This window comes from Pelecanus crispus, chromosome 14 (genome assembly GCF_030463565.1).
Source record: "Pelecanus crispus isolate bPelCri1 chromosome 14, bPelCri1.pri, whole genome shotgun sequence".
Taxonomy (NCBI): domain Eukaryota; kingdom Metazoa; phylum Chordata; class Aves; order Pelecaniformes; family Pelecanidae; genus Pelecanus; species Pelecanus crispus.
In genome coordinates, this window is record NC_134656.1 from 13561271 (window position 1) to 13585329 (window position 24059).

The 24059-nt window shown below is 42.0% G+C and overlaps 1 protein-coding gene across 2 annotated transcripts in view; it reads left to right on the forward strand.

Moving 5' to 3' along the window:
- The window catches only part of EYA2 (EYA transcriptional coactivator and phosphatase 2), a 102167-nt gene that overhangs the window by 72350 nt on the left and 5758 nt on the right, over nucleotides 1-24059 (forward strand). For both annotated transcript variants that reach the window (XM_075721012.1, XM_075721013.1), the window contains 5 exons: nucleotides 499-582; nucleotides 13629-13718; nucleotides 20536-20594; nucleotides 22716-22876; nucleotides 23908-24022. In XM_075721012.1, the coding sequence (XP_075577127.1) occupies nucleotides 499-582; nucleotides 13629-13718; nucleotides 20536-20594; nucleotides 22716-22876; nucleotides 23908-24022 (509 nt within the window). The remainder of the gene's footprint in view (nucleotides 1-498; nucleotides 583-13628; nucleotides 13719-20535; nucleotides 20595-22715; nucleotides 22877-23907; nucleotides 24023-24059) is intronic.

The window sequence follows — 24059 nt, forward strand, 5'->3', positions numbered from 1 at the left end:
GTAATAACTTTAATTTATATTCCCTTAGTAAATCCAGCAAAGATAAACAGTTGCATCTACTAGCAAATCCCATCATCAGACTAGTGGGTTGTAAAAGCCAGAATAAAATCAGTAATATAATTGGAGCCTACAGACATGGGTAGTCAAAATAATTGCTCAATTTCTATATTATCAGCATCTCAAACTATTCTTCATATGTACTTTTTTTTTCCTTTGGGCTTTTTATAAGTCTGCTGTTTTGTTCCCCTGACTTGACGTGCAACAGGGGATTTCTGTGGTGGTTAGGAGGGCAGGCTCTCAGGATGGCCAGCACACATGTAGTTCCAAAATTCCTAATGTTTCATTTTGCCTGCTTTCACAAAAGCAGTCAGTGCTCCAAATGGGTCTGAGATCTTAAAAAGCTCTAGTCCAACAGGACATATTTCCTGACTGAACAAATTCTTGCAATTGCTTAATATGTAACTATATTTCTTTTTTCCACCCCGTCTGTCATCACAGCGTGTGTTTGTGTGGGATTTGGATGAGACGATAATTATTTTTCACTCCTTACTCACGGGAACGTTTGCTTCCAGATATGGGAAGGTAAAATTTAATTTTTTTAGCATTACTGCTTGTCCAGCCAGATTGCATCGGGAACTGTGGGGGCAGCTAACGAGACAGCTTTTCAAACAGATGCTGCCGATTTTATTCAGATGCATTTGTATAAATATGTCCTGTGGTATTTCCTTCTAACATGTGAAAATTTAATTTACCTCCCTTTCATGTTGCAAGTAGTCCCTTGTTTTTCAAAAGCTTGTATTGTTCAGCTGCTGCTAGATAGGATGTTGTTTCAACGTCTGTCTTCGACAATCAAGCAGCCAGACAGCATTAACTCTAGCCTGAATGAGGTAACCCATGTTTTGTTAGACCAAAACAGGTTCATTCTTATGAATCTCAGGCGACTTTTTAAGAGCAATTTTGTGTTGGTCAGTCTAGGTTGCCATGCTCTGCTTCCCACATGGCTGCTAAAGCTCACATTTTTAAGGGGTTTTAGGAACCAAACCTTTAGCTATCCATACTTTAGATACCCCCTTGGAAATGCAGGCAATTCCATTTTTTTAGGTAACTTTCTCTGTGGCTGAACAAACTGAACTTGGCTGCTAAGGAGAAAATGCTGACTCTTATATTTAGTACCATGTGCTTCAATTTCTTCCTAAGGCAGCTTTTTATGATAAACACTTAAGTCACTTGGAATTACAGAATGTCAAACACTTCTAAATGGGTAGGAAAAAAGACAATATCATTACCTAATTAAAGGTGGATGACCTAGTTGGCAGCTGTTTCCACACATGGCTTTGAACAGTCAGCTTCATCAGGAGACTGGAAAATAACCCTGCTTCTCTCTAGAAAGCAGAAATATGATTTGACATCATTTCATGGCTTTACCAGCTGTACTTGTTTTATGATGGTTATAACAAGCTGAATGTGTAATTAGTAAGATAGATTTATTGTTCGCTGTTAGATGTGCACAGTTGTAAAGGATATAAAATGGTGTTTGTGGTGTGGAAGTCTACTGCAGCACTTGGAATGCTGCTAGCACTTCTAACGGCACCCTCTGAAAACCAAGCACATGTTTCCAAGCAGGGATTTATTCAGACCCGTGTTGTACAAGGTAATTGAGGCGGTTACTTTTCCCAGGGAATGTAATGAACGAGGCAGTCTGAGGTATACATGTGTAAGCTCAAACCCACTGCCTGGAAAAAATAGAAAGAATTAGGCAGGATCAGGAAACATAAACTTACGCTGCGTAGATCTGCTATGTGGTCATGCGTAGCATTGGGTACGGGCTGCAGTATGCATATGGACAATTCCCTTAATGGGCTGAGTTTGTCCTAGCATAAAACCTCTGAAGCAGATGCCTTCATCTACCACCTCCTGCACAAGTTTAGAGGGTGTGGGGTTGGGATCTGTTGCATGGGGGCAGGTGGTGATGGACCGAGGGGTGTGATGGACCTGTGGAGGTGAGAAGCCCTGCCACCACAGTACTTGTGAGCTCTTGCTGATGGGCTGCCACAAAGGCAGAAGCTGCCATCTCTAGAGCAGCTGATGTGGGGAGGCAGTGGGGTCAGGGAGTGGAGCCAGAAAGGGTTTATCAAAAGCACTCACCAGTGGCCAAGCTGTTCCCGTTGGCCGTGAGAGCAGAGTTGGGCCAAGACAGGGCACTTGTGAACATCAGCCTGCAAAAAGGACGAGGGAGAGAGGAAAACAGGAAAATGGAAACTTGGGGGATTGTCTGCTTTGGAAGGCCTTTAAAGGTACAAAATGACAAACTTCTGTTGGCTGTTTCCTTTATACAAATGTAAAGAATGATACGAACAGGAATATTTTTTTTGAATGAATGAATCACCTTTTCTGTTAAGTTACAACAGGCTCTTTGAGAAACTTCTCTAGAAGAATTTTTTTTTGTAGTTCTTCATTTGTTTCATCAGTATTAAATTCCTTAGGGCTTTTCTATAAGGGAAATGGTTGTGTTATAAAAGTATTATAAGCTAACAGCTTGATCCAAAGACAACCAGAGGCTTTGGTGGGCTTTGGAACAGACCTTAAACCAACAGGGAAATACAGCACACTCAGACAGGCTGTCCTGGGAACCGTTAAATAGTAACACAATTCAAAAATGTTTAAGTGAGCTGAACTATCAAGTACAAGTGAAGCAGTGAGCCAGAGGTTAATAGAGTTTCAGAATCTCTTACTTGAATAATGTAGGAAGTGTTAATCTCAAAGCAAATTAAGTATCAAGGCCTAAAATTCTTATTTTTGACCATAATTGATCATAAAAGATTCATGTGCCTGTAATTAGACATGCACATGCTTTGAATTAGATCTCACACATGGAAGCCTTGGTTCTGTATGTCTTCCTCCAGAAAAAGTGTCAGTTTGTATCATCTTCACCATTCCCCTGACCAACATTAATGTCCCAATATCATCCTGTCTGTTGCACTGGTAGAGCTGCTGTGCAGCCACTCAAAGAATTAGTCTATAAAGTTGATCAAACTGAAGAATAATGCTTCTTTTTGGGGTGATTTTTCTCAGAATAGGGGAGGAGGAACATTAACCATAGCTTCAGAGATTTGGGTCTAAACTCCTGTGTTCTTTAGCTACAAAATCTCATATGGTTCTGTGTTGCCCCTTTCTTGGTGACGGCAGCGATAGGGAGCTGTCCAAAAAAATCTCATTTTGAAAAAAGAAAAAAGAGGGGGAAGAATTCACAAAAAGGATTATCAACTGTAGTCATATTATTAATCATTAATGCTTCAATGTATGCCTTCTGGCCTGATTTCATGTGAAAATTCTCTTTGTTTGGTTTCTGAGGGAAACCTCTATGGTCCTTGCCATAGATATGGGCTCCCCAGAGCATGGACAGTTCATCTCAGGTGTTTAGAAAATAATTTGCTCACAGCATTAATAGAAGTTAAAACACAAAATTTACTCAAGGTTGAAGCATGAATGAATAGCCCAACCTAGGTTGCTCCGTTTTTAGTCCCCTCTGCCCAAACTCTGGTCTGTCCCGTGGATTACACAGTCATCAGACATTTGGTCTTAATGTCTTTCCCATACGGTCACTGCAGTATAACCTTTATGGTGGCAGTGGCCTGCAAATTCACATCTCCTTTTGCTTTCTTGCCCACGGTTGAATGGATGCATACCTGCACAAACATACGGAGTCACGGTCTAACTGATTGGGGCAGCAAAGCTGTCAAACCCGAGGAAATCTCTCCACCCTTTGGTTTCTCAGCAGGAGGCCCTCTGACAAGAAAAGGCCCCAAAAAAAAGTTCCATAGGCAGTGAACCCTGGATATTATGTTCGGGAGGGTTTAGAAACCTGTTCTGCAGGCTGCTGATCACTGTATGGGTGCAGAATATTTACCATGTGCCCAGAGACCACAACAGATCTAGACCATCATTATAGCTTAATGTACTGTCCACCCAGCCCTTTTAATCCCTTCAGGCGTGCATAGTAGAGCTCCCATTCAACAGGAAGATGGCTGCAGTCTTTGCTATGTCTGCAAAGATCTGCCTGCCAAATCACTGACTAAACATAATGGAAAACCGGGTCAAAATCCATAACAGTACTGCTGGGGTTTCACATGAGTTGGGTAAAAGTCAAGGGGCTTTGGCCATTTGCTTGAAGCAGCTAGGTACAATACAGAAAGACTCTTTTGGTGGTATTAATTCAGACACAATAAAAAGACATTGTATGCATTCCCGTGCCAAAAAAAATTGTAAGTCTATTTCCCTTTCCCTGACTGAGATATTTGCAAGCTTGTTCCATATCTGTGTTGTCAAAGCATTAAAAAAAATTTCTGCGTCTCTCTCAGTCTGAGAAATTTTAAGTATTTTATTACAGATTCATTCTCGCACTTTTCGAAGGACTAGTATCAAGAAAAAAGGGGGCACTGGGTGTGTTGTTTTCCCTAGCTGAGGAGTATGTGTGAAGCTGGTACCTTTTCTCAGTATTTTGTATTGTTCCCAGAATGTGTGTTCTTGTGTGTTGGTATACTTCTTGGGATTGTAGTGTCAAAATGAATCGCGAGTAAAGTAAAATCTGGAGTTAAAATTCATCTTTACGTGCAAGTTACTCTGAAATTCTGGAACCAAATGGAAAGTATTTTATTTTAGCACTGACTTAAAGAACCAAATACATAGGACAGTCTAAATTCTTGAATTGTGTTGGATCTTTATCAGTACTTTGACGATGTCTGCTGATACCTGGGAGTTACGATCTATAAAATTCCCTGCAAGATGCATAGCAATTTCTGAGATTGTTCAGCACCTTGAATTGGCTCGAATTAAGAAAAACATGCTGCAAAAAATAGTAAAGCACATTATGTCCCAGTTTTAAATCAGTCGTGCAAAGTCATATTCTAGATTTTAGTTAACCTTAACTGATTGCGTGTATTACATTGTGTCCCTGTGAGCCTGGTCACTTTGCCTGGAGTGGCCACTCTGGCTGCTGTCAGTGAGGACTTGCATTTTGCCTTGTAGTTGCTTGATTGATTTAGAGGCTTGCTTGATGTAGAGGCTGTTTTTCTATGATAGCCATATTTTTTTATTGCTTTCGCATTTCAGAAGTTGCAGCATGAAATTTACCCAAGTTGTAAGCAGACAGGTATTGGTGAGATAGAGAAACCATGCGCACTCAAGCTTCCAGCCTGTGCAAACATGGGCTCTGCCTCTCTGATGAGGGGCTGGCAGTGGCACAGGTATGTGAAGGACTAGGAGAGGGTCCTCCAGCTGGGGCGTCAAGACCTTTTGGACAGAGCATCTAAAGTTGCTGCGTGGCCCAGCTGAGGACAGGACATAAACATGATTTCCTAGCATTTCAAGCAAATGTCATAGCTGCTGTATGTTGGCTGTCTGTGAACTGGACTGTTCTGTTCTCACAAGAAATGATGTTGTGGACCTAAGAAACCTTATTCCTCAAAAGTTTCACTGGCAGTTTTATGTTCTTACAAAAAGTTTTCTTTTAAGTGAATTATAATTTCCAATTAAAAAAAAAATCATTGAAAAGTTCCTGCTTGGCTCTACTCGAGATCCTTGTAAATACCTAGGGTTGATTTTTTTTAAAATTTTTTTTTCCTGCTTTCATTGAATGCTTCAAGTAGCTTGTGCTTTTCCTTGCTTTGTTCTCTCGCAGGACCCTAAAGCCAGGACCTGATTGAAACGCCATAGGGATTTAATCAAATCTGATGGTGATTCATGCTTCTAATGGCCGAATCTGTCCTTTACTGCTTTACAAACTGAGAAGGAATAAAACCCCATTTTATTGCTTGGCTGTTAAAAACTATTTGTAGAAGTTGCTAAGGTTCAAATCAAAAGCACCCTCCCTTGAGAACTATTAGTTAATTCTAAGTGCCATGGCGTCGCTTTTTTTCTTCTTCTCTCGCTTGAGATGTGGTCTTATATCACTACTGCTGTTCCAACATCTGAGAGTTTTCCATTCCTTTGACAAACATGAGCCAAAGTGCTTAAGGACATCTGTTTATTTTATTTCTTTAATGAGAAAACCTTCCAATTTCTTACTGGCTCAGCTGTGTTTATTTACATTTTGTTAGTCATATGTGTGGGGCACCTTGGGACATTAAAAACCTGCAGAGGCCTATGCCGAGGGCTGCTAGCAGGCATCCTGGTCAGAAAGGCAGAATAAGCCCTTCCTAAGGAAAACACAGTCCTTGGAACTCCATAAAATAGATTTTCAAAACAAATAGAGCCTAATTCACTCAGTAGATCATGGATTAAGTCAAGATGAATACAATTTGGAAAGGATTTTCTGAGGAAGTTGAAGATTTTTTTACCCACTGGAGGCTAAACCTTGTATTTAATGCCTTTTTAAGTTAAATTAAAAAAGCATTCAATCACTGCAGGTAATAAAAAAGTCTGTTACTTTAGACATGCTGCTGTATCAATTATTAGTTCATTATTGGAGAGAAGGGAGTAAATAATTCCAGCCATTTGATTATTTCAAATGTGTATTTCGGGAGCAAACATCTGTGTTTATCATCTGTACTGGTTGATGAGAAGCAGCAGCAGAAACAGCAAAACCAGATCCACAGCAGCTTAGGTGGTGGGCATGCGAGATGCTCTGAGCTTGTGTAGATGTAACCTCTTGTCCTAGAGCTTAGGTGAGCAGAGGGTTTTCTAAGCAAAGTGCACACATGGCATTTGGAAGTATTAAAGGATTATTTTTGACATAAAGTATGTATCAGAAACAATGCTGGATTGTCAAACAGGCATGAGTAAAGGGAACCTGCTTTCCAGTATCGCTGAATCGTAACTTGATTTTAAGGGAAAAACAGTGTAAAAAAACCAAAGGGACATAACTTGTGTTAGGAAGTTGCACGTGCAAAATACACAGTTGTGCTGATGATTATACACCGTGATGTGTTTCCACCAAGCTTTCCAGGAGTTTTGTATTTTTCACAGAGCTGTCAAAGGCTTACGCATAGAAATACAGTGCTTTTCCTGTGTTGAGGGGAAGGGAATGAAGACGTATTTTGTTTAAATTCCACTCCCTCCTTTGACATTTATGCCCTGTATAGTAAAAAGAAATTATTTGTAGATTTTTGGTCATGAACCTTTTGTATTACTAAATAAAAATAATTTCCATTTGTTCTCAAGTATGGCCCAGCTTTTAACCTGTATTTAAGCACGGTGTTCCCACAGGACTGGAATCCATTTCAGAACTCATGGGTTCAGACACTGGATAAATTAGTGTAGTCATTACTGCTTGTCCCTAAGCGTAGTTCATTTAGAGAGGGAGGAGAACCTTTTCGACCTCTGTGTGCTCTTGAATGTGAGGATTTAGTGACTGACATGCCCATTTGCTTATTGGAATAATTTCCAAGGTGTACTCCCCAACCATTTCTGAACAGATACATGCCAGTAAAAAGAGGGTCCTTCAGTAAATAATAAGCAATACTTTGGAAGTACCTCTCAAGTCACAGTAAGGGTGAATATGAAGAAAAGGTATCTGAAGAAAAGGGATTAAATTATATTTGCTCTCCGTCTAGCCTGGACTTTTCACACAGTTACACTGTGATGACTGTAGATGCTATTCATTTAAATTTGGTAGATTGTCTAATAAACCTGAATATATCAATGTTTAGATAAAACAGTATTTCTTCATTTTGGGGGAAAAAAAGTTTAGAGCCTGAAAAGCTGAGTGATTCTATTTGAAAAGGACAATCCTTTTTTAAAAAGTCTGAAGTGTAGTCACTTAAGTCAGTCACTTCTGAAAATGGGTTTCAGCTCCTGAGCTACTTTGGTTACTTAAAACATCTTTTCTCACGAATACCCACTCTCTCACTTGAAAAGCTCTGAGAAGCTAGGTCTAGCTGTAGCCCGTGTCTATTAAAAAGATAAAATTGCAAGCTAAGCTACTTAAGTGTAGTAAAAGAACTAAATGTGTTCTCTTCCTCAAAAAGACATGGATTTACTTGAACTAGAATTGATGCACATGGTTAATTTCCCATTGTTATGGGAAAGCCTTGTTCATGTCTCAAATTCTGATCAAGGTATAAAATGTTGCAACCAAAGAATGATTATTCTCACAGACTCTTTTTGTTCAAACATGTGGCCCAGGCATTTGTGTCTTTGCTTTTTTTATTATTATTATTATTATTTTTACACTACAACCAAGCTGGTCCATTTTCCAGGAGTTTCCAAGTAATTAAACCCAATTAAAACTATTAAATTCTTTCTTTTGGTGACAACTTCATTATTAACAGCTAACCACAAGGAGGAGATTTAACTTAGAAAGCCCTTGATTGTATACTAATCCGTCTCTCACCTCTGGCTGACACCTGTGGCAGATAAACCCTATAGAATAGGAGTCTGATGAATACTCTTAATTAATACTTTCTTCCTTGTAGAAAAGTAATTATTTGCTCACGGCATAAACAGGTATTTGGCAGGGTTTTAAAGAGACTGATTAGTTTTAAATACTAGGGCTTTATTTTGTTTTTTTTAAAGTGGGGTGTGTGTGTCTGAATCCAAGATCCACGCTCAGGATGACTTTGTCCTAACATTTTGAATGTCGGGTTAATTGGCACATTGCTAAATAGAAGGAGAGTCAGACAACAGGCTGATTTGTTATCCATCTCAAAGGAGCCAGCTTTACCCCGTTGCTAATGGCCTGCAAGTCTGAACAGGGTACCTGTAAGGCAGAGGCTTGGAATGGGCTTTGGAGCCAGGATCGGAGGCGAGAGTGACTTGCACTTGAGCGATTGCCAGAGATAAGTCTGCTTCTCTCTTCCTTTCAAAATTACGGTGTACAAGAGGGGAGAGCTGGCTGTGGACATCCAGCCAACTGAATCAGTAGTAGCTGCAGGTGTTAACAAATACATGTCTTTTTAATGCGTACTCTAGGGCAAATACAAGCAGTTTATGAAAAATCAATCTCAGTGTTTCAGGAGAGCAGTGGTAAGAAGGTTTTAATACAGAGCCATTTGGGAGGATGCTGACGGTGCAGTTTGAAGTGTGGCTGCAGTGTACGTGCGCTTTTGTGTAGGTAATGCCAGTACCTTTTGTAGTGAAGATAGGGCAATGCAGGCTTCTGTGTTGGTTAGCTCCTGAAAAAGGGTCTAGGGATCTACACAGTTCATGCTGCAACATACTTGCAGCTATGTGTACTCCCGTACTGTGGAAATTACCTTGCTCACAAGGTGTGGCTGTTGTCAGCAGTAGGCAATAGCCCATCAGTCCTTAGCTGAAGGTCACAGCTGTGACAGAAACAGCAGAGAGATGTGTCCAAGGATGCTCTTTAGGGCAAACGGTTTTGATCCAAAATGTTAAAAAAGGGCTTATCTTACTCTTTGTATGTTTTGATCCTTTATTGTTTATGAAGGAGTAGTAGGGAATGGGAGCTTTTTACCGCTCAGTTCCCTCAAGATAGGCACTAAGCAGAAATGGGCAGCTGTGAAACTACGACTCCTGTTCGTTCAAAGTGGGAGTGAAGGGTGTATTGAGGAGGGAGAATTAACCTCTTTGAGAATGAATACTTCCAAATGACCACTGCTCCCCTGGTGCTTATTTCCCCCAGCCGATGGGAAGAAGCCTGTTAAAGCTGTGTGTTGGAGGGTCAGGAGCGCCTGGTCCGTCATGTCTGAGCACCAGAGGTTAGCACTAAAAGTAATTTGTGGGGTTGTTTAATTTCGACCCTGAAGGAAGCTCCAACATGGTCCATGGCAGAGGTGAGGCATATAGGGATACGCTGTAGTGCTGGAGGTTTTATTTACAAAAGGAGTTTGTTGCCTGCTTTCTATCCCTGCCTCTCATTGTCCTTGTTTGTGAAAGCATGACTCGTAGATTAGCAGAGGGGTAGGACCTCACTCTTCTTAAGTTACTGAACAAGCACTCAGGTTTGAGTTTTCAGATTAATCTGTTTTCACTGTAAAAAGTGGTTCCTGGAGAAGATTTGATTTCAAGCTGTCTGTGGCCCATTCTTCCTCAGGCTTCATATGCATCAGAAAACATTGGCTAGATCTGTTACCCAGGAAGCTTGTTCCAGGGCTCCAGGGTGCACTTTTCCTGTGGAAGGACATGTTAGCAGGGCTCATCGGTATGAATGCAGCAACTTTACGTTGCTCTGCTAAACTCACACTGGTCTGACGTAGGCATTACCAGTCCACCGGGGCATCCCCTGCAGCACAGAGGTATCCTTCAGTGGTGCAGGATTTCTGTGCCTAGGAAGGGCTCTCCATCGGCATCTTCAGATAAATTTCCTAATTCCTTTCAGATTACTTATACACTGTACAGAGAATTTGGACGACACGTTGATTGCTAAACCTATCTCATTTTGGTGCTTTCTCGTCAGTGTGATTTTCCTGTTTATTCATACTTGAATTGAAAGCTGTAGTGACTGTGTCCTCTGTGTGGGTACAACCTCTAGCACAGTGGGGTTCAACTCTGGGACTAGTGCTTGTGGATGCTACGGTAATGCAAATAAATAACTGCCAGCGGAACCCTGGCCTAGTGCCTCTAGACACCTATATCATACTGGGAGTACTGATTTGCCTTTTAACTTTATCAGCCTCTTTAAGACTTGGAAGCATGCCTTGCTATAGAGGAAATGTCCATACTGTGAAAGCAGCGATGCCAAATCATTTCCCCAAACGACTTCCCCTCTGGGTGGTAAAGTGCATTTTTCTGTTTTATTTTCATTCCATCATATTCTCTATCTCAAGAGAAAGATTTTTTTCCTCTCATCTACAGTTTAGTTTCCATATTGTTTAGTTTAAGAGAAGGTAACTTCATACACTGTGTAAATGTTTCCTACTCCCCATTAGTGATTAATACCAATAAAGCTAAAGACAAAACTTAGAGGATAAATGACAGATACCAACCAATGAGATTTCCTGAAATAGTTTTAAAGGCTAATGATCCTTGAAATGTATAAAAATAAATTGCTTCATTAAAAACTATTTTACAAAATAATTTCTTCCTAGCAGCATATTTTCTTCAAAACAGTTCCCCCATGTAACTACACCTGGGTAGTAAAATTTGATTCAGTGCTGTTTGCATGGGGCCACGGTCAGATGCCCTGATAATGCCTGTGTCCCTGTACCTCGTCAGGGGAGCAGGTTTGGGGCTTAAAATCAGAAACATGTTCAAGGCAAGTCTGTTGAAGTTTACTTTTTGCCCAGAGGAGAAAGTGCCCTTCTTTCTGGGACAGGAACAAACATGTTTAAACATGAGTGACAGAGTTTTTCTTTAGATGGGCACAATGCTTGTGAGTCACACACATGGCTGAAACCACAGCCATTCTGCTCTAATTAAAGAGAACTACACCAAGAATGCGTAATAATTAGGTTAGCGTGTAATACACCATCCATGTCAACAGCATCTGCCACAAAGGTTGATTGAAATGTACTCATCCTCCGAACATTGTGCTCCCTGTTAGAGCTCCTCAACTAATTCATTACTGTCCTGTCATACAATAACATGACTCCACAGAAATCTGCAGAAAATTAAAGCAAAGACTACATATAAATCTGCCCTGGTTTAGCATGGCTTGTAACTTTAGTGGAGGAAAACCACACCCATAAACATAAAGATGAGAGATCCCTGTCCTAATGAAGAGGAATTACAAATAAAAGCCTGTTGTGGGAATGCTCTTTTTTTTTTTTTTTCCAAGTTGTCTGTTGTTGTTTAGGTTGAACAGGCACAATGCTTTTGAGCTATGAGTGTTTATCGAATTAACCACAGGTTATTTTTGCTTGTGTTTTTGAAGTATTTAATGAATAAGAAGATGTTCTGCTGGCAACCTTGTTTGCATCAGTGCATTTTTATGCTTTTGCTGTGGGTTTAGGAACAAGGTCAGTTGTTTGGGGGTGGGAGGGGTGGTTGACTTTATGCATGAGAGACATGGAAAAGTGACTTGAGACTCATTTAATATTGCAGTGCACCAGGCTGGATACAGCATGTCACTTGATTGTGTTTCAGAGTAACAGATCCGCAGAAGCTGTATCCAGTGCCCACTGGGCAGCTTTGAAGCACTAAGCCAAGAGCTTAAGGAGTCCTGCGGCCGCCATCCTCCATCCAAGGGGCAGCTTGGAGGACCAAGTAGATCTGCTGTGCATATGCACTCAGCTGTCTTTTAATTTTCCGAAACGAATCAACTAAACTCACTAAAGTAGAGCTGCAGGTAGTGTAGTCCTTCTCCAGGGGAATTTACTTAAGGCTTTGCTGCTGATGTTGGTCGGAGCAGGATCTAGATGTGAGAAAGTTCACACGTGCTTAAGAATGTGTAGAAGCTGTTTTAGAGCTGCTGGCGTGTGCATTTTCACATTCTCATAGTCATTAAAAAAGTGTGTTTTAAAAATGCTGCAGGCAGCCAGAGCTTCTGCATCTTCCCTTTTAGGAAGCAGTTTGGACCCTCCTGGGGAAGGGCCAAGGTAGACCCACACCCAGCCAGTCAGGGGGCTGCTGACACAAGAAAGTGGCAGAACGAGCAAACCGTCACAGTCAGCCAGCCCACGCAGGCAGGAGCAGCGGGTGCATGTTGCCATTTCTAACACTAGCTAGAATGACAGATGAAACCATCCAGCATTTTAATGTGCTGTGTCTTGTCTTGTTTTGTCTTTTTTTTTTTAATCGATGTAGTTATTTGGGTGTAACTGCCATGATGGCTACAGTTCTGGCTCTGCAAGCGTGCTTTATACCACTGCAGAGCACAATCTGTCCTGAGCAGGAATAGTCATACTTGGACAAGCTTTTTATCATGCTATAATTGAGTTTACATGGTAGGATGGGATTGTTTTAACTCTGCTGAGGCTGTTAAATAAGTAGGCAGCTTCAGTGGGGATGAGGCTGTTAAATAAGTAGGCAGCTTCGGTGGGGACGGAAGAGCTTTGCAGTAGTGTGGCTGCCCTTGCATATCCTGCCCAGGGGCACGTGTGCTGGCGAGGACAGTAGATACTGTGTCATGCACTGGGCACTGATGCGGGAACAACTCTTCTGCCTTTCTGCCCTGTTCTGTGTGGATCACCTGAGTTAGCATGGCAGTAAAGACCTAAGCCAAGTGTGCTGAGACATGGATGCTGCACCCTTTAGAGAAAGAGACTCAATTTATGTTTGAGCTCCTGGGTTCTGTTTTCAGATTTTGCTCAGCAAGTTGCTGTTTGACATTAAAAGAGAACAATGCTGACCTTCTATGGCTGGTTTGGAAAACGAAGTCAGGAAAGGATCACTCTCTGTGTGCTCTGTTGCTCGTAACTATCCCCTAACCATTCACTAATGACGCTATAGGAAATCAATTCTTGGTCTAACCTACTGAAGCAATTCTTACATAGTCTCAGGTGTTTAAAGGTTCTTGTTATATCATCTGAAGTGTGTGGGCTATTATTGGTCAATGCAAGCCATAGACATCCTTCAAAGAACAGAATTTGATTATCTAGGAGAGCAAAAGAAAGGATGGGAAAATCATGTTAAGATACACTTGGGAAATAAGATTACTTTAATGAACATATCTTCAGAAACAGGAATGTGTAGATCCTATGTTTGCTTTAAGATCTCCCACCCCACCCCCCCAAAAAAAAAAGAAAAAGAAAATCAAAGTGAATGGAAAAAAACTGATTTTCCCCTAACAGGACACTACAACGTCTGTGCGGATAGGTCTTATGATGGAAGAAATGATCTTCAACCTTGCTGATACACATCTGTTCTTTAATGACCTGGAGGTATGTAGCTGCTTATTTTATTTAACATCTCTCTCTCTAATCATTTGCATCTGGTCTACAAACTTGTTTTTCTGGCCAAGAAACTTTCATTTTTGACCCCAAAGAAATGGGCTTTAGATGGCTTATTGGAAGCATACTTTACTGTGTCCCTTTGACATCTTCATTCTGTTAAGTAATTTTTTTTCTAAATACACAGTAACAATGATGGCTTTTGGCAGTTTTACTAAATCTAATAATGAGGACATTGCTGCTGCTTCTCCTGAAATTTGCTATTTAATAATTTTATTAAGCTAAATTAGCATAGATCCTATGGGGCAGGTAGCAATTAGCTATAGCCAGTGCAGAGGTTTTAAAAATGGTCTCTGTTCTTGAGGAAGCTCTGTTTGCACACACAGACAAAGCAGGAGGTCTGCTCAAGCTCAGGGACACTGCAGGATGAAACTGTGTGAGTTTCAACATAAAAGACAAAGAGGAAGAATCCTTCCTGTTTGTAGCATGGTTAGATCTGACTATGCCTTATACAAAGCGAAAATCCTTTTGAATATATGGTAAAATTCAAGCAAAATTATGTTAGCAGAATTCTGTTACCAGCTGAGAAACAGCTGTACAGTGCTGATGAAAATCTGTTTGCATTTGCAATCAGTAGAAATAGTCTGAATGAGTCACATACAAAGTGAGTAAGATGAGGTTTGTGCTGTGGGCACCTTGGAGTCAGAATACTGCTTGGAGGTGTTTGGAGGAAAAAAGTCTGGCATCCCTGGGCAGACTTCTATGGTCTTTTTCTTCACTTGAAAAAGGAAGAATTTGTTTCTGTGCCAGATGAAATGCAAGAACTTTTTCTGTGCCTGATGAGTTTAGCGAGAACTTCTGGTTCCTTCACTGCACTGTGGTCCTCTCCATTACAGGAGGTGCAACCTTTCCTGCCACCTGTCTCCTTGCAATCTGAGGTTTCACTTGCTGAGAATTTTTGTTTTGTTTCAAAGACAAGTAGTGGGTAGCACCTGAACTGACAGATTTTTCCTCTTTCAGCTTTTTTCAAAGAGGGAATGGGTGATGAGGGTACAGGAAGTGCAAAGTGAACAAATCCTTCTCTTAGGAAAGAAAAAAAAAGAGCGTGCTGCTGTTTGAGAGAGAGTCCAGGGCACTATATAAGTAGTGATAATATTTAATATGCAACTAGCACTTTTCACCCATCAGATCTCAACATGTGGTGCGACAAAGCTCCATGCCCTGCACAAAGCCACCCTCCAGAAACCCTCTGCCTATCTAGACTTTTGCAAGAGTATAAGTTGGCAAATCATTTTAAAACAAGTTTTCTCCTTGTTTCACTTACCGCTCTAAAACATGAAATGAAGTAGCAAATTGTCTGGCCTCAGTAAATTCTGCCCATATATCAGTCAGTAACAGCTTTGCCTGCTAGAAGCAGAGTCCTTAGGTCAGTTTTGTCTCGCGTGGCCTCTCAAGTTCTTCTTCAGCCGCTACAGTAGAACAAAGTTTTTAATTATAAAAAGTTAGTATGTTGGGTTTTTTTCTTTTGTGGGTTCTAGACATTAAGGAAGCAAAAGCTAAACAAAAGTCCCTCAGATATGGGACTCTCTCATCCAGCAGGACTATGTAACTGAATAAGAACTACTCCAGTGAAGAGCTAAAGTTTAGCACTGTGTCTCCGAGTAGAAATCAGAACCTTCTGCAAGATACCTGGGCTCCATCTCCAACACAGGCAGAGAGCCGTGTGCTACAGGACACATCTGTTCAGCAAAATATTAAGGGAAGTTGTCTCTAAGTAGTTTGGGCTACAAAGATGATAAATAAAAACATTTATATTACTAGTGCTATTTTGTTGTTGAGAAAAGAGAAGCAATTTTTGCTGATTTCTTAGGCTATCTTATCAGCTTACCTTCTTTTACTAAAAAATTGAGAAAAACCAAAGTTGGCAGCTGAATGAGTGAGTCAGTATAGCCTTAATGGACTTGCCAGAGGGTGTAAAGGGACAGCATAGGCACCTAAACTTGAGAACAACTTACTGCTGGACCTGGACAGCTCAAAACCGTGAAAAACATTAAAAAACGTTGAAAACAAGTAGTGTTCCAGCTAACCAGAGCAGAAATAAGCAAAGAGATAGCATTGTGAGACAATTTTATCTTAGGTCCAGCACTAAGATAAAAACACTAAGCATTCTAAATGATGATACATGGCCCACGTAGCTGGAAAGAGAAGAGCATTTCATACTGAAAAATTGTAGTTTTCCCTTTTCACACATGCTTGATAAGTGAAACAAACCAAAGTTTTTCTCAAACCAAAACCAAACCAAGGTGGTTTGGTTTTAGCTGAGCCTTTTCGATGAAAAAAATTAGGGACGAGGGAGAATTCAAGAGAAGTACATGTTCTTTACAAAATTTCACTTTCAAGAAAGTCCATTTTGGTTTGGAAGAATTTGCAACAACAGAGTCATCCATCTCTGTTTGTTAACCATCCTACTCCTTCATTTAGGATAATAAATAAAAGTCAGGTTTGAGTATTCACAAAGCGATACTTAAGGATCATACATCACCAAGTGTTAGGCTTAAAAAAACCACAGTGAATGATAGTCTTAAAAAAGAAAAAAAGAGATTGATAAAAAACAAGCCCAGGAGCTGATTCATTTCTAGTCCCACAAGCATTACCGTATACGTTAGCACCATCATGTGGTATAACACTGGCCTGAACAAGACAAAATAAGCTCAAACAGCACAGGGCTGAAACCGTTTCTGACCATCTTCTGTGTTGGGGCAGGGTGAAAGAAGCTGTAACTGAGACAGCCGCAGGACAGTTGCCCCATTCGAGACCAAAGCAAGAGTACCTGTACTAGAAAATGCTAAACATAACAAAACATTTCTCTGGCACCAATCCATAGCCAAGTTCAGGCATTTTGGGGGGCCCAGCAGGCTGAACCAACAAGAGCATGGCTGGCCTCGGTCCTAACAGCGGAAGCAGGGGGAGAAGTGGAGGAAACGTCACCCATCCTTGCCAGAGAGGCAGGTTGGACACGGAAATCAGTTATTACCTTGCTTTAGCACAGGGGAATGGTTTATTTTGCTGTTTGTATTTGCAGTTTTCAGTGCTGTGCAAAGCAGAAGGTGCTGCCACGATGTAAAGCCCTTTTGAAGCATTCCCAGAAAGTGTCTGATGAGGATGAAGCATTTGTCCTTAGATACAGCAAGGTTTGCACAGCCTTTATGAGCATTTGTGTGATCCTGCTTAGCCTGGTGAGGATGTGATTTCACATCGTAGCAAAAAACTGGCCTCAAAGTCTGAGTGAGGAGCCTGAACTGGAATACTCCCTTTTTTCTGTCAAAAAATGATTCTGAGACTTTGTTGTTAGCCAGGACTTTATGTGTTTTCAGGGTTTACCCAGAAGGGATTCAGGCAACCGTTTTCTGGATGCATTGTCTGGATGCATTTTTCCTGCTATGCTCAGGAGTGGGAATCTTGGACATGTGAAAGGGCGAACCAGCAGATCCATTCGGATAACCTGCTTCAACCCATCCTCCTTTAGTCCTGCAGCCTAGTAGAGGGCAGTTTCCCATTCGATTCTCCCCGAACCTCAGGCTAGTTGGATAGAAGGAGGCTGATCACTGGTCCCCAGGGCAGGTGGGTGACTGGAGAAAACTTAGACCTGGACTCCTACCAAACACTTTTGGTCTTTTTAACAGAGAGGGATTCTCTGTCAGCAAGTTAACTCTTAAGTTGTACAACTTAGAAGCTGGACTTCTTTCCAGCTGATTCAGGGCAGGAGAGGAGGTCAATGCTTGTTGAAGCACAGCTTAGTGGTGTGCCTGCCCCGTAGCAAAGAATCAAGGCACCGAACCGTGACGGGGGCAGTCGGTGTGTAGCACTTCCAAGGCATGCAGTGGCACAAGCATTGCCCCTTTCTGGAGGTTGTTAGCAACACAACCCAGGCGAGCAAGGCCTGTGTTTGCCGAGCCACATGTTGAAATCATACAAGTGTGGTTTTGTCACACTAATTCATCCACTCATGTAGCACTTACATGCCCGTCGACCACATCATCTCTGCCTGCAGTTGCAACAGTACAGGCAGATTAAATCCCTACAGTCTGCAAGTCTAGGCCACGCAAGGTGGTGTGTACAAAGGGCATGGATTACTCTGCAGAATATATCAGCAAATAGTCACTTGAAAGGAGGTATTCTCACTCTCTGTTCCGCTTTTGGGAAATCGGGGAGAAGAGGAGTTGCCCAAGGTTACAGATCACAGTCAAGTTAAAATACAAACTCTGGGCTTTCCAGGGTTGTGCTTTTTCTCCCAGATGGCTTTTGTTCACAGTGCAACACTGGCTAAAGATTAGTACTTTCCACCCCCAGTCCCTCTGGAGATACTATTGCCTAGCACTCTGGAAAACAGGTATTAAGGACGGGGGACTGGCAAGGGGATGAGGAATTAGCAAACAAGGGGATTAGTGTGTTTACAAGTTACTGCCTTTCAGAGCCATCCCTGGAGGTGGTGTGTTCTGGGAAGTGTTAACCCCCTGCCTAATGGGGGATGCAAGCTCAACTGGTCAATGAATCCACGAGATGTTTAAAAATACCTCACACAGCCCTGATACACAAATAGAAAAACTATGTGTTCATAAGTTGTTTTCATATGTGCATGAGACATACCTTGAGAGCATTCAGAGGGAGCGTAAGTGATAATAGAAGGAGCTTCTCCACGCGTCCTCAGGAACAGCTTGTATTTCACAAGGAGGCAGCAGAGGCTTTCTCCAAGCCTGCAGTACCATTTCAAAGCTGCCTTAGCCCAGGCTTCTTTACTTGCGGGTACAAGGGTCTGGTCTCACCTGGAGGCAGGTTGTGTAGCACAGACTGACCTAGAGATATCACAACAGTAAAAACAGTTCAGTTCCCAGAGTTGCGAGGGTTGACTGAGGTCTTACACATTTGACTCGGTTATAGGCTGTACGTGCCGCACATCATATACCTCTGAGATCCTACAGTGTAATTTTAAAAAGTCAGCAGATGTGAAAACTGGGATATGTCCCCCTTGCAGACTTCCATTCGAACAGTCTGGACCTTCTTTTCAGCTGCCCACATATCCTGCCTTGATTCCCTACTCACCAAGATTTCAAGGAAATTCTGCAAGAATGAAAAATTAGTCTCATAACCAAGTAGTAAAACACGGTCCACATTCTTGCTTTAACCAGCTTCCCTGTGTTTCACCCAGTAACACGATAGGCTCAGCCGGCGGACTATGAGGTAGCGTCTCACCAAGTGTCATGGTATTTTATTAAGTTAGAAATGTGATAGCTACTGTTGTCACACTTCAGTGTACAGAACAATTCATTCACAAATGAGAAAAACAGATCCCTCCACAAATACCTTTCTCCTGACTTAATGCCCTGCATCATACAACTGGAGTGGAGTGGGCTGCTTCAATATTATCCCAGCATGGCTCACAACAGCTATTGAGAGGGGGGCTTGAAAAATGATGGGGGTGGAGGAGAAAGAGAGGTGCCAGCAGAGATCTGCTGTTCAGCTGCTTGGCTTCAATTATATACAGAAATACACACCACAGTGATAGGTTGATAAGAGGACTGATGAGATGAGAACAAGATAAAATGGTGTGTCTTTTTGAGAATTACCTAAAGTAAATGCTGCAGAAAATCTCATGATTATGGACGAGAACTATCTGTGACTTTTTGCCATTGATAGAAGGTTTGGCTACTTGTTTGGGCATTCTTTCTTTTTTTTGAAAGGAGCTAGTTTAAAGTAATTCATAAAACTCATAATTGTGTAAGGAAGGTAAGACAAATGGTGTGGTTTACAGAATACTGAAGTGGTGAAGAATAACTGTACCTTGGTTAGCTGCAGTTGTTCTGACTTCAGAGTCCTGTTGTACCAAGTGCTTTTACCTCTGTTGAAAAATCAACCAGAACAAAAGATAGTGTTCATCAGCTTGAAGGCTTTCTGTTTTGTTCTTACCTGCAAGGGTCATGGAGAAAGGAGATTTAACGTGGTGGGAAAAGCTTCCTGATTTTTCTCTTTCTAATCTTAATGCTAAGACTAGGAAAGAAACCAAAGAAATAACATTTCTCAAATGTTTGAGGCAGGGCCTCCACCATTCAAACAATGAAGAATTTTTGGAAGATAAGATCTAGAATACATACTTCATGCAGGCTGAGCTCCAAGTGTATATTCTGGTTAAATTTCCTGTGCATAGATTTCCTCATTACTGACACACTTTATTCCTTAACTCTGTCTGTGGCTGGGGCTATGAAAGGGTGTTGCCTTCAGTGCTTCAGCCCACCTTCCCTGCACATCAAAGGAAGCTCAGCCTCCTCAGAACAAACTGGGAAAACACCAGCAGGACAGGCGTTTCTTTGGGACAGATCTACTCCCCTTGTAATTATGTGGGCATACACCTCCTATCCAAAGCAGTATTCTCACAGGGGGAGAGGCTGCCAAATCTCTGCCTTAGCATGCATACAAAGTTTAAAAAACACAGTTTTCCTGGTTAAAACACAAGCATCTCTCTCCCTCCTGTCTGCATTGGAAGGAGTTTCACTTACTGTATTATTCAAGAGCTGTTGTGCCCTTAGATAACAGCAGATCTCACACACAAACACTCTGTCTGTTCATGTCTTGTGGAAGTGCTATGTGATACTTGTCCCTACAATTAAATGGCTAGACTATGCCAGACAATACTAGCAATATGTAAGATTTTATCTCCTTAATATCACCCTTAAAGTAATTTTTCATTACATTTTTTCAGAACTTTTTTCAAAGCATTTACTTACTGCTGTATTTTTTTTCATATGCTTCTCAGGACTGTGACCAGATCCACATAGATGATGTATCATCAGATGATAATGGTCAAGATCTAAGGTACGGGATCTCCAGGCTGGAAGCTGCAGGTCAGGTAGTCCCCAGCTGTTGCAAAATAGCAGGGGGCTGGTCAGTGATGTAAAATAACATTCTCAGCCACGCGCCCTCTCCCCTCCCTGGCTCCACGCTGTCTGCATTTATTAAGCACACGGAAGCACAGGAGTCCCCTTTCTCACATAAATATGCCTGTGCCTACTGTCAAGCGCTGACTATACCGAGCTTTGAACCATTCTGGGACATATATCTAAAATTAGGTTGAACTCCAGTCAGGCCACACTAGTTTCTGATACGGTTTGGCCAGCCAGTGGCACAGGTGTGGCCAAAATGCTTCAAAACCAGATTGAAAGGTTTCCCACTGCCCAGTCTGTAATGAATGGGCCTGGTAGTGAGGATTGGCTCTAGCCATGCTAGAGCCTTGTCACCAGGAGAAGCTGGTACCAAAACTGCACCAAACGTTATTATTATCTGTATAAGTTAGATCATCTTGTACATAAAAACTACTTCTGCATAATTACATCTACCTTTCCCAAAGTGTTGCCTGCAGAGTCATGGTAATTGGCACAAAAATTAAATGTGCAGAGCTCATATAGAGCTTTATAATTTGTATTTTTTATGGCTGGTTATTATGAGAAATAGGTGCAGAAACAGCACAGAAAACAGTGAAGTGTTTTAGGGAAGAGACTTTTCCTTCTGCAGAGAGCACTTGAAGGATTTCTTGCTGTAACCGAAATGCTAGTTTGTGCTTTGCAATGCGCTGAAATGGTGCATGCGTATTTAGGTCCTTTGGCTCCAGTGGCCTGTAAGCAGGTGAGTCTGAATGCTTGTTCAGGCATTGATTAAAACATTAATTTGGGTTTTATCTCAATCAGTGCACTTACTTTGAGTGAACAAAAAAATCCATATGCTAATTGCATATCTTGAATCCTGTGAAAAGCTCCTGCCTGAGTGGTTTCAGTTGTTTCAGAAATACTGCTCAGTTGCTCATGGCTTGTGTATGTGGGAAATAAAGCTGAGCTGTCTCAAGTATGTTAAGCATGTTAAACTCCTATCTGGATGCTTTAATAGAGAAATAAAGTGGCATCAGGGCTTTCTAGAAGGGAAAATAGCTGTGCAGTAAATCAGGCTGTGACTATACAAGCACTGGCTACTCCCCCAGTGAGGTGTCAGAAGCACTACGAGCTGAACTAACTTCAAGCTGCAGCTGAGAAGGCTCAGTCTGTGTCACTGAGCCTTTCTGTCCTTTCCCTTGCTCTGGTTCAAGCTGAGTTTGTGCAAATCTGCTGGGTCTGTGACCTGATCCAGCCAACTGTGCCCTAGAGCTGCAGCTGCCCTCTTCCATTTGCAGCTTAGTCTGAGATCTGCTGAAACCGTGAAACCCATCCTGATGCTGTCATCCGGCAAACATTTTAAGATGACGTGGGCAGGTACTGCCTCTTTGCGTGCCCCCCCTCCCCGAAACCAGGGAACTTATCCAGCTGAAAAGCAACTTCTTTTTTTTTAAAGCTGTATTATCTCTCAACTGGAACAGTTCCCTGATCTGACTCACCTCAGTGCTGAAGGAGCACTTGTGCTGGTACAAAGAAAGGGACATCGAGGAGGGCTGAAGACAGGAACAAATGCCTGGTAGAAGGCAGGATTGCTTCCTTCAGAGACTGCCTGTTTAAGGTGTTTGTGGAGCTGCCACTTGCCCCCAGTTCATTGTGGTAATTACTCTAGAGTTGCTTTGAAATATTAACTCAGTTACAAAAAAACCAACAAACTTTACATGTTGCAGGCAGTTAAGGCTCCTTTAGTTAATTTCTTAATTTTTTTTCTTGATCTAATGTGTGTTCAGAGCCTGTTTAGCAATGTAGCCAAGCAGTCAGAAAGAACCTGTAGTCCAGAGAACCTCAGAATTGGCCGGGAGTGCTAAGTAATGTGTGTTGTGTTTACGGTAAGAACATTTTTTAAATCTGTGCTAGTAACCATGCTAGAGATGAACTCCAGTTCTGTACAGCGTGTCCTGTGTATATCTCTGCTGCCACTTGTCTCCACATTTCTTTTCAATTGTTTCCACTCCCTGCTGGCACTGTATAGAGTGTAATTATACTGACCTCTCCCCTTCCCTCCTCCCTTTCCCAGCACATACAACTTCTCCGCAGATGGCTTTCACAGTTCAACCGCCAGTGCAAATCTGTGTCTGGGCTCGGGAGTTCATGGGGGAGTTGACTGGATGAGGAAATTAGCATTCCGCTACCGTCGGGTGAAAGAGATGTACAACACCTACAAAAACAACGTAGGGGGTAAGTGTCTATGGCCAGGCAACAGGCGTGCCTTTCATCTTCCCAAATGCTTCTGACCCTGCTAGGGACATGCTATGGAGGAGGTGCAGAGAGCATCGTGATTAGAATACTTCACACTGAGCTGAGCAAGTGTTCCAGCAGTCATCTTTAAATAAGGTTCTGTATGGGAGTTTCAGGAGGTATGCTAAAATACCTGGTTTAGCGGTTGGAGGACTCAAGTCTGAGTGTGGGGCTTTATTTTATAATTTCTTTGGCAGGAAAGCAGCCTTCTTCAGTTTTCAAAAATGCTTATTAAGCAAGCAATCATATGCTTTTAATAAATATGCTTTTTTTTCCACAGAACACATGGCTGATCTCTGTCCGAAGGCATTCTTGTATCATAACTGCTTGTTCTTAACTCCCCCCAAACAATACCACCAGATACCAGGTTGCCCTGGGTTCCTGCATCTCAGCTAGTTCCAGATAGTTCTTCCAATAGGCTGCTCTGCTTCTCTTTTGGAACATCAGTGCCAGGTCTCTGACTAGGAAGATAAAGAAGCAAAACTCAGAATATCTCCACAACGCTTTTTTTTTAGTTGGAAGAAACGTACCTGCATGTACTGGAAATGGTGCACAGCTTTCAGCAGAAACAAAACCATCCTGGCTTCAGCTGTCTCTCAGCTCAGGCCACTACCCCTATACACAGCACTTCCGTCCTCCTGCTCACCTCCCATACGAGCTTTATGCTAATTCCAAGAAAGGTGTTTTAGTGAGGTCCCACAGTGTGCCGGTGACTGACACCATTCCTCCGGAGAGGAAGGAAGCTGAGCTGCAGTAGCATAGCAGTGTGCTGCAGACGGGCCTCGGGTACCTCAGGGCAGAGCCCTGGAGTGACATGGCAGTGGGCAATGGGAAACAGCCGGCACCACGGCCGAGAGAAGGGCAGCGAGAGAGAGAGGGTTCAGAACACAGGCAGGAACTCTGGCATTCTACACACAAAGCCATGCAACTCCCTTTCTGTGCTTCTGCAAAGATGCTTTCCCTGCTTACAGGTTTAATAGGAGCTCCTAAGAGGGAAACCTGGCTGCAGTTAAGAGCAGAACTTGAAGCGCTGACTGATCTCTGGCTCACACATGCTCTGAAGGCACTGAATTTGATACATTCCCGGTAAGAACAGCTTAAAGAATTGCCTACAGGCTTGATC